The sequence below is a fragment of the Panthera pardus genome, unplaced genomic scaffold, assembly GCF_024362965.1.
Source record: "Panthera pardus isolate Hobbes unplaced genomic scaffold, ASM2436296v1 HiC_scaffold_22, whole genome shotgun sequence".
Lineage (NCBI taxonomy): Eukaryota > Metazoa > Chordata > Mammalia > Carnivora > Felidae > Panthera > Panthera pardus.
Window position 1 is genome coordinate 72,796,282 of NW_026526788.1, and position 16,329 is coordinate 72,812,610.

Consider the following 16,329-nt stretch of genomic DNA (forward strand, 5'->3'; position numbering starts at 1 on the left):
TGGTTTCAAACAGAAGGTGAGGCTGTCTGTCATTAGTACCAGTTTGAACACTTTCAACTGTAATGAAGGTAGAACAAAGCTGAATTCTTTCAGCTTTGTGTACTTTTCGAAACTCCATTTAGGCTCAAAGAATAGTTTTTCGATTTGGGTCGCCTGCTACCTGATGCAAAAGTAGATATAATTTTAAATTCTGAAAACAAAATTGATAAACAACGAAACAGCACCTTGGGTTTGAAAAGCTGACATCAGCTTCTGGATTGCTGATTTGCCCTAACCATCAACCAGAATTCCTTCTTACAGCAGAAATAACAATGGCTGGCTGGGCAAAGACGTCCTTGTCCACACGGAGCCGTATTTTCTTCAGTGGAGTAAAGGCAGCACAGGCACACGGGGGCTCGGGTTCCATCCCAGACCGTGGGGCGCGCTACGAAGTCCTGGCCCGCTTCTTTTAATCCTAACGTGGGCTGGACCGTGGACATTCACAGATCCCGAAATGCCCTGGGCCCAGGGAGGCTCAGGAAACTGGGCCATTCTCACCAGCAAAATCAACGCTGAGAAAGCATGAACCCAATATTGATTTCAGCTCAGGCAAAGATCCTGAAATGCGTGTGCTACTCTTTTGGGCTACTTTTTGAGCTTTTCGTAATTTTCCACAACTCTAAGTCACCATGAACAATCCATTTTTGATTCCAGCTATTAACAGGAAATGTTATTTAAAAGAAGTATCTTATTTAAGGAACATAAAGTCTTCTATAAAATTCACCATATATACCACTGGCTCCTCAAAAAAGCCAGCTGCATAAAATGCTTGCATTTTTCTAGGGGTGCAGAACAATATTTTTAATTTTTCAAATACTTTTCCTTAAATTTACCAAGTTATATACGTTGAACTCTCTTTTAAGATGGGAAGTCACAGTGCTACTTTTCATAGTTCTGTGACAAGGTATATTTCAAAGGAAATGTGTTTATCAGGTTTTAGAAGTTAAGTCAATGTATTCTTAGGTCTGAAATTGCATTTAACTTTTAGCTGGCTACTTCTATTTGAAGAAATCAAATACCACCCCTCCTCCACTGCCATCCATAAATAAAAGGAAACACAAAGGCTGCAGAGACTACTGAAAGATACTTAAAACCTGCAAAGCACCAAAGGCAATTTGGTTCTCTATGCAGAAATGATACATTTTATGCAAAGTCTCTTAAAATCACAGGTGTTTGCAACTGGAGGCAAATGTTAGGAGGCAATTAATTCTCTGGGAGAACTGAGAAGGGCTCAGGGGCATTTTAAGAGTCATGCTGAGATTTTACTGGACAGAATTTTAAGGCTAGATGTATTACAGCCTGAACGATTAACCTGGAAGAAGCTGTTGTCTGTACGGCAAGTCAGAGCACTTGTAAGACAATGCTGACAGGCGGCCCTCTGGGCCGGTGCATAGCGCAACTCCTTGGGGCGGGGGGTGGGGAGGAAAAGAAGACAAGACCGCCAAGTGAGGGGATCTCCAACTTCCAGAACATCCAGTTGTTCTGCTAATTTTGTTGTTGAGACTTAATTATCCATGTACCGGCACACAAGGAGGACCTTTGTAGTCGTGCCTTGCCGAGCAGAGCCACTTCCTGCGGCGTGAGTACACAATTCGACGGCACTAAGATTACAGTTGAGGGCACAGCAAATCCTTTCATTGTGTAAGCGCATCGGATGAAGCAGTAACTTCCAGGCAGTTCATTCTGCCGGCCGGTGGTGTCTGCTCAGAAGCGAATGTTTGCTAAGTACGGAGAAGGGGCCCCCATTCTTCTCCCCACCCCACCCCACGGCGCGCACACACATACGCACGTACGCACACGCACACGTACACAAAAGAAGGGAAAGAAGGAGAGGAGGCAATGATGGCGAAGGGTGAAGGGACAGGAAGAAAACCCACCCTTTCCCGCCACAGGGTCTGGAAGAACTTCTCTATTTTCCATTTGAACAAAATGTTGACCCAAGCCTCTCTCAAGGAATAGTTATGTGACCTGCCGAATGAATTTCCAGCTGAGATCAATATTTGAGACAAGAGCTTTATGCAAGGTTCCCTAAAAGGAAGAATCTCAATTTCTATTTGGTAACAGATTTCAGAAGCTCAGATTTTCCAGCTCCAATCCAAAAAGGGCAGCGTCTTTCAACTTCATTTTTCTACATTAGTTTTACACTGGAAATAATGACATAAAACTGAAGAGACCAGCTAGAGGTCAAATGATGATAAAATCAATTTTACTTTTAATGTAAAACCTGAAAGGCAATTAGATTTTTTTTCTTTCATGGAAATGTTTGATCGCACTAACCAAGAGACATCTAAAATTTTATCTTTTATCATCTACCCTTTGCTATTTAGTTAATGGCTCAAACAAGATGAACTCTTACAAAAATAAATCTGTGTGGGGACAAAAGACACATGTATTTAGAGACACTGCAGATCTAGAAATTAAATGCAAATTACAATAAAAATGGTTTCATTGGCAACGGACATTTTTCTGCTGAAATTGAACTCCGGTCACCGCCTCACGGGTTTTTGTTTTTGAAATTCGTGTAGGGCACAGCGTGGCCTGTTTTGACCTCCCAAACAAAAAAGGCAAGCTAGTGGCCTTGTCTGGTGGTTGGAAAGTAGAAGAGCTTGATAAAGCTTGGACCTTTGGGGGAGATTGGGGTTTGAAAAGAAGCATGATGAGTGAGAGAAGCTTTAACTGGAAGAGTCTCTGGCGATTGTGGTTTTCACAGGATCTTTGAGAATGAGGGCCGAGAGATGAAGACCCAGCTACGAAATCGCTGCGAAGCACACCAATCACAGTGGAACCTGAGTTCACTTTCACATGGGTTCTCCCCTTTGAAACGAGGTTTTGTAGAAGTAACTACATGAGATGAGAACGCATCTTTGAGGTTGACCGCCTTGTTTGGTTGGAACTGTCAGGACATTCACCTTCCTGAAAGTGATTACTAGGAAAAGTGAACACGGATGAATAAAAGCTCAGTACAGATGAGCAGGACCACCAGTAGACGAGACTCTCCAGAGACAGAGAGAAACAAGATGGCAAGAACACAAGATCTCGTGTTGGGCCTCTGCCTGGCTGTGATGCAAAACTCTTCTCTAAGCTCTGCCCAGCTCTTTGTCCCTACTGAAGGCCCACTTGTCCTGCCTCTCTTTACAAGAGAGATGTCCTAAAAACACGATGTCCAATGGACACTTCAGCACAAACTCAAAGGAGCTAACCAGTTATTGACCAAAGACGGAGGTGTCTCAAAAAGGTACAGCATAAACTGAATTAAATTTATTTTGGGCTATAGAATGTATGTTTTTGAAACAACTGGATTCATAGTGATTCATCTTTGTATTACCATATTATCATTTAGTAAAACACCTTTCTAAACCAATGATTAGAGTCAGATTACTTTCAAGATTTTTGACTCCCTGGGAATAAACTATTCCTCAAAATGTCTGAAAATATCAAAAAATAATTTTAAAAAAAGTATAAATGAAACTGATGCCAAAAACTAAAGCAGCTTGGGCTGGTTTTGTGATATGGTACTTTGCAAAATTTGTGAAGCTTGCCTCTTTACTGGACATTTGACACAAAAAACATTAAAAGGCTTTCTTTTTAACTACTCTTTAAGTCTCTGTGCTTATTCGGCTTGGCTCCCTTTTTCAGAATTATTTTACTGGCTAACACTTTCTTCCCCTGGGAAGAGGTACTGTAATTGATTAGGTTAGCCTTAGGAAGGGGTCGGGAAAGAGACGAACTACCTAGGAGTGTGTAGGGTCAAAGTGGCAGGATGTGAGTGTCACCGGGTCAGTGGGGTGATTTAACTGCAGAATCACTGCTTCCGATAGAACACAATCTTATAGTCATTTTCTTCCCTCCATTCTTCAAGCTCGTCATACACTCAACACAGTAGCTATAGTTCAAAAGCACGGGCTCTGGAGTCGGATACGAAACAGGTTCAAATGAAATCTGACCCGACTCTCGATTAGGAACAGAATTTGGGGCTAAGTGTTTGCCTCACCGAGCCTCAGTTTTGTCATCTGTAAAATGGAGATAGGTCCAATCTGTACATTTGGAAGAATTAAAAAAACACATGGAAGTATATGGCTTAATAGTCAGTGAAATACAGTAATCACAGCAAAACCTCACGGAAGCAAAATTCCAAAGTCCAGAACCTCCAAAGTGGAACCGGGGGCCATGACCCATCGCCTCATCTGTAATCAACATATATATCCTGCCTGTAGCAATGAAAGTACTTCTCCTCTTGGACAGATATTATTATAATGTGAATATATGTATTAACATATAATACATGTTATGAAGAATAACAAATATTAACTAAAAAAAAGAGAAAAAAATATACAGTGGAATGTTGTAGGCTTTTACCCCCAAAATGTTTTCCCAACTTACCTCACCCGCATCAAGAGCATTAGACTCCTGCTTTCTTTGATAATGGAGCTAACGTGTTTCAGGGCCTTCACACAGGATTAAAATGGAAGACGACTTCACCCATATCCAGGTACGCTGTGTCACATTAAAAATGTATACCTGTGCAGGGTGCCTGGGGAGGGCTCAGTCGGTTAAGCTCAGGTCTGACTTTGGCTCGGGTCATGATCTCACAGTCTGTGAGTTCGAGCCCCGCGTCGGGCTCTGTGCTGACAGCTTGGAGCCTGGAGCCTGTTTCAGATTCTGTGTCTCCCTCTCTCTCTGCTCCTCCCCCGCTCACGCTCTGTCTCTCTCTGTCTCTCAAAAATGAATAAACATTTAAAAAAATTAAAAATATATATACGTATATATACATCTGCAATTGTGGCAAACTGATGACTATTTCAAAAAATGAATCCAGCTTCAAAAGCCAGAGTCATTTCGAAACAGACACTGACCATACAATGGAGATTAAAATAGTCCTTGCCCACGTGAAATGCTAGCACTAATTCTCTTTTAGGACCAGCTATCCAATTTATCTCCTGTGTGATCATGTATCTCTAACCCAGGCAGGTCTGAAAGCATCTGGAACAACAGCCGTAGGGTTCAAGTGAGTATGCCGATCCCCAAGAGCACTTCTCTGAAGGATAACTATCATTTAGATTTGGATTTGTAAATTCTGGTAAGGTAGTTTAAAAATTATTTTACAATCCTGGGTTTGTAGGTTTTACCATAAATCTATACTGAGGGACACGTTGCAGGCAGAAAATACATGCTTCCCTCTCGTTCCTTATCTTAACTGTGAACATCTTTGCTAAGCAACCACATTTGTGAGGACTTAGGAAAGCTAGAGCTTTTGGGGAGCTCTGGAGAGGGCCTAATCTACTTGTCTCAATCTTAGATGAGAAAACACACAACAAAAAGAAAACAAAACAGGCTGCATGACCTTCCCGAGGAAACCTGGCCCAGTCAATAACGCAGGTGGTCCAGTGTCTAAGCTCTGAACTCAACTCTGGCCCGTGATTCTGCAGCAATGGTCCAACATTACAATTTTAACGTAAGAAAAGAATTCACTGAGATATTTTTCATATATCATGCAAGTCACATGACAACCCTACAAGGTGGGTGTTGTTACCCTCACTCTACACATGCGGAAACAGGATCACGGGCTCAATATCTTGTCTAAGGTCCTAAAGACCACAAATGGCAAACCCAGTCGAGCTCCAGTTCCGGCAATGAACTGGCGCTCCTTGCCACCCAGCGCACACGTGGAAAGGCACAGGCTTAGAAAACCGATCGCACCGCGTTTCCCTGCTACACCCTCCCCAGTCTCGAGGCTTCTCCAGGCGAAAATACAAACCATCCTCATCTCTCTGACCCTGTGAAACACTCAGCCTCTTCCCGCGTATTGTAGCTGCCTGAAAGTAATAAAACAGTTATCTTTGAAAAAAATCTATAATTTGGAATTTTCCCTATCTTATATTGACCATCCCACCCATAGATCAGCTTGAATCAATGAGTCTTACTATACTTTTAACATGGTCAGATTACTCTGTCAAAAGAAAAGAGCATGAAAGCAAAAATCAGGTTTGTTGGCTGGTTGCGTATTTATGTACGTATGTGTTCCTTATTTATTTATTTTGCTTGGCCCCTCTTTACCCCTCATAGCATAAAGGGAGATTATTATTATTATTCCTGCCTGAATTAGAAGTAATCAGAATTGGGGTGCCTGGGTGGCTCAGTCGGTTAAGCGTCCGACTTCAGCTCAGGTCATGATCTCACCGTTCGTGGGTTCAAGCCCCGCTTTGGGCTCTGTGCTGACAGCTAAGAACCTGGAGCCTGTTTCAGATTCTGTGTCCCCCTCTCTCTCTGCTCCTTCCCCACTTGCACTCTCTCTCTCTCTCAAAAATAAACATTAAACAAATTTTTTTTAAAGAATCAGAATTAATGAAATTCAAATTTGCTATTAGATTCAAGATATTATTACCAGATAGTATATACTTATTAGAAATAATTAACAGGACACAAATATTTCTAAAGCTATTATTAAAATAGAAATAATCAGGCTTCTCTAAGTCTTGATTATCTTTTCCTTTCTTTTTCTTCTTTTTTCTTAAAAATAATAAAAAACCCTTGCTTTGCTTAGGCTGGTGACAAGAATGTTAATTTTAATTAATCCTTGCAATTAAGTATTAAAGCTATCCCTTGCCATCCCATAAGGCCCTAGGAAATAAATACATATATTTCTGGCACTATAATTTACTGGACTGGAGTTACTCAATTATTTGGAATACACATATACGTTGCTTTTAGGAATTTATTGAAAGAAAAAAAAAAAACTTTCCAGGAATAGCTTGGTGTTACAATTTTCTGATCAAGTGAGGATCTTACACAGAAAACACCTTTGTTTCTATTCTTCTAAAACCCTTCTTAGTAGGTTTTCAATCCTTCCTGTCCACCTTAGGCCACAGAAGTGAGCACAGCTGAATCTTTCTTTTATAACTGGGCATGCTCTTGTCTCTGCTAACTTGATCTTATGTAGGTACAAAGATGCAGAAGTTATACAAAATTGAGCTGACTGGAAATGACCCCTGAGCATTTAAAAAAAATGTTAAAAAAGACAAGAAGTCAACCATAGAGAAACAAAAATCTCTCATATTTAGCCTGTGTGTTTGTGGGGCTGCTGAGTAAGAGGGGGTTGCTGGTTAAGGGAGTATCCTAATTAATTGATATTCTGCTGCTCTAGTAATACTAAAAATGGACTCATTTGTTCATTTGTCCAACAAGTATATACAGAATTTCCAGAATTCTCCCAGGTGTTTGAGATATACCAGTGGACAGACCAAACAAACAAACAAACAAAAACCAAAAAAACAAAACCAAAAAACTCCTACCCTCACGGAGCTGACATTCTAGCAGGGGAAGAATGGAGTATGGTGAGGGGAATCAGAGTTTAGAGGAACAGGAGGTACAGTTTTGAACGGGGCGGTCAGGGTAGGCCTTATTGAAAAGATGACATTAGGGCAAAGAAATGATGGAGATGAGACAGCATGGCAGGTAGCCATGGGGGCAGGACATGTAAGGCAGAGGGGACAGCAAAAGCAAAGGGCTAGGGGGGAGAGATACCAGGCCAGAGAGGTCAAAGGAGAGGGAGGGCGGGGGGGGGGGGGGTCAGGGTGGTAGGGACCGGGTGTGTGTGTAGGGGTGAGAGCGAGAGAAAGAGAAAACGTATGTATTAGAGGATAGTGTGATTGTTTTCCTCCCTTGACCTTGATTCCCCGTCAAGAATAGAAAAAGCCATTAGGCTGAAACACCACGGTAGTTTGGCCACAGATCAAAATAAAAATGCAATTATTAGAGTAGAGACAGTTTTGGATTTCACTTTTGGATTGCTGATCCGATTTTCAGGTGCTTTGACAATGTGGGACTATGAGATGAGACAATGTGGTTGCCTCTACCTTATGGTTGGGATAACAGAGCAAACTTATTAGTCGAAGCCAGACAGAAAATAACCCTTCTCATTCCTGGCAGCCAGACCAGTTTCCGGGAATCCTGATAAATCACATGAGCTTTTGCTTTTAAAGCTTACACGCAACTACATTAAGTTAAACTTCTTTCGCTCATTTAAAAAAAAAAACAAACAGACGTAGGTTTAAACATAAATGAAGTGTGCCTGTCTGCGAAGTGAATAATTACCATGTACATGCGCAAAATCGTCAGATTCATCTGGATAGCCTAATTATACTTAAGACACAGATTTTTCAGAAAGGCGCTCTTCCTTGCTAAATGACTGTCAATATGAAAATACATGGCATTAGTTATTTCAGCTAAAGGATGTCAAGAACTGAATAATCAAGCATTAGGTTACAAAGTTTAAAAGTTAATACAGCCGCACAGAGTATTTGTATTAGTGCTTTAAGTAGCTAAATTAAATTGAAATGTGTCTCTTAAGCAGTCATTGAACAAGCAAGATGAGAAATAAATTGAGCTTCACTTAGGCCTTTATGGCATCTAACAACTGTCTGCCAACACACGGATCCTTTTCACTGTCGATTCAACACACATTTTGCAGACCTTGGGCCTGCAATTATTTCATTTCCTTTCTTGGAAATGTAATTTCCACTTACTTTTGGAGAATAAAAGACAGACAAAAGGAGGAAGGAGTTGCAGTATTTTCTGATTGAGATTATCTGTATAAAATGGTAAAGGGAAAAAAAAAATCTATACGCACACGCTGAAGCACATCTCAGCAACTAACCTGTCTCGGCCAAATTGCTTTTGTGTCTGGATATTGGTTCAAATGCAGCCAGACTGTTGATGTCAAATTAGGTGTTGAACAAATTTAATAGGAAAGATGAAGAATGAATATAGATCATCTTTTTGTTGGAAGAGTTCAAATGACCCCAGTCAAAAGAAAGGAAACACATGACCGCAGGAGAAAGTGTGCTTTTAATTAAACACAATGAAATGAGATAAAACTGTAAATCGGCAAAGAAGTCCATTCATTCCAAGAGAGGGGGGGAGAAAAGTTAATCGTGCCCGGCGAGAGCAACACAAGAGTGGAAGAAAATACCAGTTGGCAAAAATAGACCTAAATTGAATTTCCACTTCGTTTGTCCAGGCTTCGCCTTTTACACCAGGACAGGTACAGCTACAGAAAAGGGTTCTTTCTCTCCTGATGGGACAGGAAATCCGAGGTTTCAATTAACCACGATTACAATATTCGGCTGACCTGATCTGTCTCCCCTCTTCCTTTTCTTCAAGTGGCAAACCAGCTGACCGTCTGGCAAGAGAACCACAGCAAAACTAGAGGAATTCCGAGAAGAGCTTGCCTTTGCTGTGAGACACACCGCCCCTCCACCGGATCCGTCCACAGCACACTGAACGGCAAGATTTACTCTTTGGCAGGGTGCCGCTTTCAGAGCAAGTCTGCAGAGATCACTCTTTACACAGGATCTCTTCACTCTCGAGAGGGAACCATATTTAAGGCACACCGTTGACTGAGGACCAGAAAATAAGGTTCTAAAAATGTCCCCTTCAAAGTACACGTGAAGAGGATATCTACCACCTCCTGGAAGATCTAGCATCTTCCTCGACGGCTCAGAAATCATTAAGAGGGATGATCCAAGCACTTCATCCTGGAAGAATGATTAAGCTCCTTGTGACACCGAGTAATTCGTCAACTCTCTGTGCAGAAGAAGAACCGGGTTGCCAAACCAGTTGAGGGGAAGGGATTCTCTCGACACGTATCTGCTCTGGATCAGAATAAGACCTCTGAGCTAGGAGCCTAGAATCACAAGTTGGCTCATCAAACGGAGGAAGGAGAGTGGTTACTGGCTAACTCAACCCAAATCCCTCTGAAGGGGAATAAAGCAAAGTAACACACAGTTAAGTCATCACAGATTCTTCTACACACTTACTTAGTAAAGAGCATCATTACTTACTGAAATGTGACCTTGGAACTTGTACATCCTTCCAATTTACACGAGCCTTCACCTGGCTCAGGTGTTGGGGGGGACGGACTGTTGAATTCTGCCTCCAGAGTTTTCTTGTTCAAGGCTGTTTTTGTTACACTGGATACAGAACCCAACACTGGCATGGATTTGGACTCTGAGGTGGCTAATATCCCGGTTGGACCTTAAAACCAAACACATACCTCAAGTTTAATAATTCTGTGCAATGCTTGTTAATATGGTACTGAAAAACAGATTAGCCGAAAATCCCTCAGGAAGCGAGAGGCCAAGTTTTGTTTAAAATTTCGAGGGCATGCAGCAAAACGTTCCTATTAGGAGTTTGCTCTGCTTTCGTGGTACTACTGCTTTTCAGGGCACCAGGACCACGCTGAGAAATTATGTCCAGGCCTTTAAGAAAGCACAAAACCCCAGGCCAGGGTTCCCTCACTGACCAGAGTCCTTATTAATACCGGAATTGTGAAAACTCTTTTCTTCTCAGAGCATGGCTTTCTGACAGCCCTACTTGAACCATTTGGCCTCTCAAGAGTTAATTCTTCCCCAAACTCAGCTCTGCGTTTCAAACAGCAAATGGAACAATGTCAAAGGCTCTTTTTAAAAGGCTCATGGAGGCTTCTTAAGCATTAAACGGCTTTTATGAACATTTTTCATTTTAATGTGATTGAGAAGTAAGTGGATTTATTTCCTGTTAAAATACAGACACAGGATTCTAAAAATTAGGTGGCAAAGAGGTTGGCTGTTTACCTCTCGGATTCTTCTGCTCTTTGGGACAGGATTAAATGACTACAACAGTGCTTGCTCCTGAAATTACTGGCGTACCAATCCAAAACTCCCGGGCACCGGAGCAAAGTTCTCTCATTATCTGTTTTCTACTCTCAGTTAGAAAGATACTATCCTAGCCAGCTTTTTTCAAAGCAAGATTCTAACATGTCTTTCTTGAAACCTCAAAAGAAATCTTTGTTAAGACAAGAAGATTTATGTAATAAGTCACAAATGTACAGATAAAATTAGAACTTCTAAAAATTAAGCTAGAGGACAACCTGCAAGGTGTCACTGAAAAGAGGGCAAAACTTGGGAGGGGTCTCATCTTCCCGAAGCCACGTCAGATCGTCTCCTAAAAGGGTGAGTGCTAGCAGGGACCATCCAAAACGCTAGCTGGTTTCTGGTCATTAATATTAGGCTCCGGAATTTTATTCTCACATTTACATACGAATTGAGTCTCAGGTATTCCAACAGTATAACCTATCAACTCCAAAAATGAAGTTCTGATTTGAAAAAACCCCCTAAAGAGTGGCTGCGAGACTGTTCCGCCATCCCGTTGCTGTACCTCTGATGGCCTCGCTCCTTGTGGGAGACACAGACCCCCTCTGGTCTCAGGGAAAGCCTCCGTTCCCAAAGCACTGGGTGTCTGTCTTCCTCATTTATTTCCACTATACCATCTGGGCAGACAAGCTTGTGACGTTACTGAATATCCTGATTCAAGCTGTGACAAGCCTCCAGGTGCATGGGGATGTGCAAGTGAAGACAGAAGAGTGGCAAGATCAAGAAAGAGCCCCAAAATAAAAATACGAAGGTGAATTCGAGATTGGCTTCTGAGCCACTCTGTTCTGCCCTTGGGTAGTTGCTGACTACAACGCTAGACAGCTTTAAACGATCCGTCCTCATAGGAAAGCAAGATCTGCTTCTGAATACCCCCATGCCTGCTGCTGCTTCTGCAAGTGAAGCCAGCTACAAACGATGGAGCGTGGGTGAGCTGGGCCACAGCTCCTGTTCTTTCTTACATATGGAAAAGAAATAAAGAAAAATACCTAATGTTTAACATTATTATTACGGCATCCTGTTTAAGCTGCCCAATGTTTTCCAAGAGGCACTCGCTGCCCTTTGAAATGTCAGCTTGGCAGGCCACGAGTCTTGAAAGTATCAGTTCGGTCTGATAAAAGAAACTCTAAAGAAAAAGGTGCGTCACTGGTCCCTGAGGGAGAGACCAACTATCCTGGGATCCGAGGTCTGCAAAGCTCTGGCCGCCCCTGCCGCTCCCATGCTTCCTCTCTCCACTCTGGGACCTCACATTAGCTTTCCCGTAAGCCTTTGTGTACAGAAGGAAAGCTTCTCAAAAGATTCACACGTACCTGAAGCCATAAACCTATCAAATTCATCTCTGTAATGTGCTCCCACCGTGCAGCACGCAGCAAGCAGCTGTGCTAAGTTTAGCTTCTCGTTCCCTCTCTACAATCCCCTCCTGGATTTTCACTTTGTCATTCCACGACCCTTATACAGAGATGTATTTGGTAAATACCTCTTCCAATTTGATGCTAGAAAAACATCAGCACCATTTAAAAAAGAAAAAGGATGAGTTCTTTTCTAGATGATAGAGTTTGGAGGTTTGTTTCCTCTTCCCACTGGCGCTTTTGTTTTTGCTTTGGCTACTAGGGAGCTCAAAAGAAAATTTCTGCTCATTTACAAGTCTCTCTCCTCAATAGGATTCCTCTCCACTCTGCCAATTACAGAGTTCTTGTTTTTCTATCCAAATACTGATGATTCCATTGACTATATGCCTTATTACAACATTCCTCAAGTGATACATTGAATATTTATATATTCGTGGAATAAAATAAGTAAAATGAAAGATTCTCACATGCCTATACAATGTGTTCCTACCTTTCTTTGTCCAGTCTTTGAAATATTCAAATTCCCATAGTGACTAAAATGAAAATGTTTGTCTCTCTCATTGAAAACTAACTTTGAAATAGTGCTGCACATTTGACTAAGTTCGTGAGTGAAGTAGGAATGCTTCCATGGGGACAAAATACAAAATGTAAATGACTGAAAACAAAAATTGGATCCACAAAGTCCTAAAAAATCATGATGGCTATTTGGAATACTTCAAGGATGAAATGTCAGAAGAAGTGATTGTCACAAAATGAATAACGATTCATGGTGGAGGCTGGTAAATGCTTATAAAGCAATTCTAAGAAAAAAAAAATCTCCTACAGCATCCTTTAATTTCCCTGAGAGGGGGTTGTTCGGGGGGCGGGGGGAGGGGGGGAGCGGGGAGAGAATTCTTGCAGGATATTAACAGCAGAATTTCCAGACCAAACTAAAAACTGAACGGCTGAATTTTTTTTTTAAGAGGAAAACAGATCTAATCTTTTTATAAGAAAGGTTTGGCTGGTATTTTATGCTGCTTCCAGTTCAAGGAACAAATTTACTAAATTGTTTGAGTAAAATCCCTACGTGGAAACTAGACCTTGATTATCAAAAACCCCAATCCTTCCTGTTCTAGCAACTTAAACTTGGTGAACATGACTCAGTGCAGATTTAAACTGTCACAATGGACCAAACAGAGTTGACTGAATGGAGTCTAAAAGGTTCAGCCCATTAGCCACGGTGGCTGGTTAATGCTACTTTGGGGTAGTTTTTCAAAGCCAGCCTCCTGGCCACAAGGGAAAAACCTCATACAGGTTTCTGCTAATTCCCGTGACCAAGCTGATGGAAAAAACCGGAAGACACACACAGTTAGCCTTGAGGTCTCACACGTGCGTACCGTGACGCAAACGCAGCCTGTGAGCTCCAGGCTCGCTCAGATGGTCGTTTCTAGTTGGTGACAGAGCCGAAATGCGTCGTCCACCCGCTTCGCAGGCAGAGACCGCAAACAGAACGGATCTGAAGGCTAAAAATGATGCTTGTGCATTTGTAACTGATGCGTCGTGACTACCCTTATTACTGACTCTCCTGCGCTGTCTCTGGGCCACGCGAGCTACTCGGCACTCCTCGTGTACTGACTGACGAACTTGATGCTTAGAGTAACACTATGGGGTGGCGCTTTTCTTCCCCTCATTCCACAGATGAGGAAACCGAGGCACAGAGAAGTTGAGCAATTTACCGGCCAGCCGCTCGCCAACAGCAGAGCGAGGACCCCTTCCCGCTACGCTGTTGCCAAAGCCCATCCTGAATATCTTCGTACCGGGGTATCTTGCGTGAAGCAAGCCCGATCTCTAAAACCCTGATTACCTACAAACAGACAATGTACACACACACCAAAAAGCGAAAACACACCAGTTCTTATGGGATATCCGTAAGTACCTTTGCCCATCTGATACTTCTCACTCACATTAAAAACAATGTAATAATTATAAAAAGAGCACTTCGTGTTACAAAGAGGCTTAAAGGAGAATGTTTCCGAGAGGGAGGGTAGAGCTGCGGAGAATTCAAACCAGCTTACTACTGCTATCTGCTTCTGCTGTCACCTTTCTGCGACGCAAAATCCTCTCTAACTCAGTCTCACTGTTTTCAGTGGCAAGGGATTTTAAGCTTCTTGAACTAGTGGATTTGTTAAGTGTCCCCTAAAGTGAAAAAACAAAAACAAAAACAAAAACAAAAAGGTTAATGGCTTCATAACAATATACAGAAGAATACAAAAATCAAACCAGCAAAACATTACCAGAAATTGAACGGAATTAGGAAACGGAATGAATTTGTTGTATTCACGTATATTCTTTTTCTCGTGTGTGTATCTTCAACGACACACAGTGTTGGATCGTTTAAGAAGATGCTACTGAGGATGTAAGATGTCAGCTTTCACATCGAAAGAACAGGACGAGATGGGCTAACTAGGAAACTCGGCGGGGGGAGGTGCCCGCACATCGATGAGTAAGAGGCGGGTGTGTGTTGATCCATCGTGTGGAGAGAAGCACATATTGAACTCACCTGAGAAGGTTTTCTTGATACAGCAGCCACGAGCTGCTGAACCCGAATCCTTGCGGCCCTGAAAAAGTGTGGCTGAGTCTTCAGAATGGCCCTGGCTCCACAAGTGGTGGCAATGGTGTCGTGGCCGCCAGAGGAGGCACGTGGTGCTCTCCCGTGGCCTTGAGCCAAAGAAGCACTGCCCTGAGACACCTTGACTTCATTGTGAAAGAGGAGAGGTTACAATGACACAGGGAAGCAAGGAAGGGCCCGGCATCGCCATCCCACATTCCTAACAGAGGAGGCAGCGGAGATGTCACTCAGGGCCCAGAAGACGCCGAAGGAGACAAGAGATGCCGCGAAGCTGTGTGCCTGCTGAAATTGGTTCTGACTTCCAAGGCAGCAGAGAAAGACCCAGGAGGTGGTTCCCTGCCCCGGCTCCTCTGGGAGCCACGCTCCTGGGAAGCGTGCTACGGAGGGAGGACTATGGCTTTCTATGTCCCGTTCCCAGTCACGTGTTTGCACAGAGCACTGGGTGACATAATTCACACCTCGTGTGTAAGGATTCAGCACCGCACCCTTACCGGGGCCCGTTTCCTTTCATAAGAAATGCCCTTCCTTAGCTGGGCCACGAGCTTGGCGGGAAAAAAAAGCCAGGAGGATCCACAATCTTTGCATCGGAACAGATCAGGACCTCAGGTCTGGCATGGCTCGCCAGGGCCGGTGGCAGCTTTTGCCCACCAAGGCCACCAACGGGGCTGGCCTTTGTCACCTCAGCCTTCATTCTGCTCCTGCCCCCTTCCAACTTCCTGAAGGATTCTAAGAATTCTACTGGCTAAAAACGGTTAACTCATGTTTCTTCTTTGGCCTATAAAACAAAAAAAGTAGCTTGTAAAATTAGGTAGGTACAAATCTCACATGATATAGGTTATTATGTTTTGTTTAGAAAGGTTTCTCCCCTAACTGGGTAAAGCCATTGAAAAGCAGCCTGATGGGGCTGGGGGGGGAGTGACTTACAAGATGAGGAGATGTTACTCTTTCGCTATCAGCTGCCCAGCTAAGAGTAATGTGTAAAATACACATGTAAAATAAGGCTTATATTGTAATCAAGCATATAATACCTCCCCCCTCCCCAAGAAGTATCTCTTTCTGCTTTTCCTTTATTGCAAAAATTCACCTATAAATATACTCAAAGGAAAATCATGTTACATGGAACCCTGTAATAGCTTATTTTATAATTTAAAAAATTAGATGATGTAGTTTGTTTATTTCACAGTTAACAATGCAGAACCGCACCTACTCATGGAAGAGTTAAATAGTACAATAGGATCAATACCGACAAGGTAAAGAAAATAGAACAAAAGGCAACTAAGATAAATTTGAAAAAAAAACATATTAGAAAAACTATTCCCAAATCGTGCATTTACAAGTTTTAAAAACTTACCAGCTGTACATTTGTAAATAGATTATTTGAAAAATATAGGGCCATTAGTACTAAAATAACTCATGAAACTGTTACATCGTTTGAATGTCAAGAACAGTCTTTAATTTTCCCAGAGGCTGGAGTTAATTCAAGAAAAAGATATGTGTCGGGGCGCCTGGGTGGCTCAGTTGGTTAAGCCTCCGACTTCAGCCCAGGTCATGATCTCACAGTCCGTGAGTTCGAGCCCCACATCAGGCTCTGTGCTGACAGCTTGGAGCCTAGAGCCTGCTTCAGATTCTGTGTCTCCCTCTCTCTCTG

General features: G+C 42.5%; 1 protein-coding gene across 3 annotated transcripts in view; it reads right to left on the reverse strand.

Moving 5' to 3' along the window:
- Positions 1 to 16,329, reverse strand: part of SHTN1 (shootin 1) — a 101,003-nt gene that overhangs the window by 7,032 nt on the left and 77,642 nt on the right. For 2 of the 3 annotated variants that reach the window (XM_019459569.2, XM_019459568.2), the window contains 2 exons: positions 14,128 to 14,248; positions 9,879 to 10,071 (listed from right to left, as the gene is read on the reverse strand). The exons of the other annotated variant lie outside the window; for it this stretch is intronic. In XM_019459569.2, coding sequence (XP_019315114.1) covers positions 9,879 to 10,071; positions 14,128 to 14,248 — 314 coding nt within the window. The remainder of the gene's footprint in view (positions 1 to 9,878; positions 10,072 to 14,127; positions 14,249 to 16,329) is intronic. 3 annotated transcript variants of the gene reach the window in all.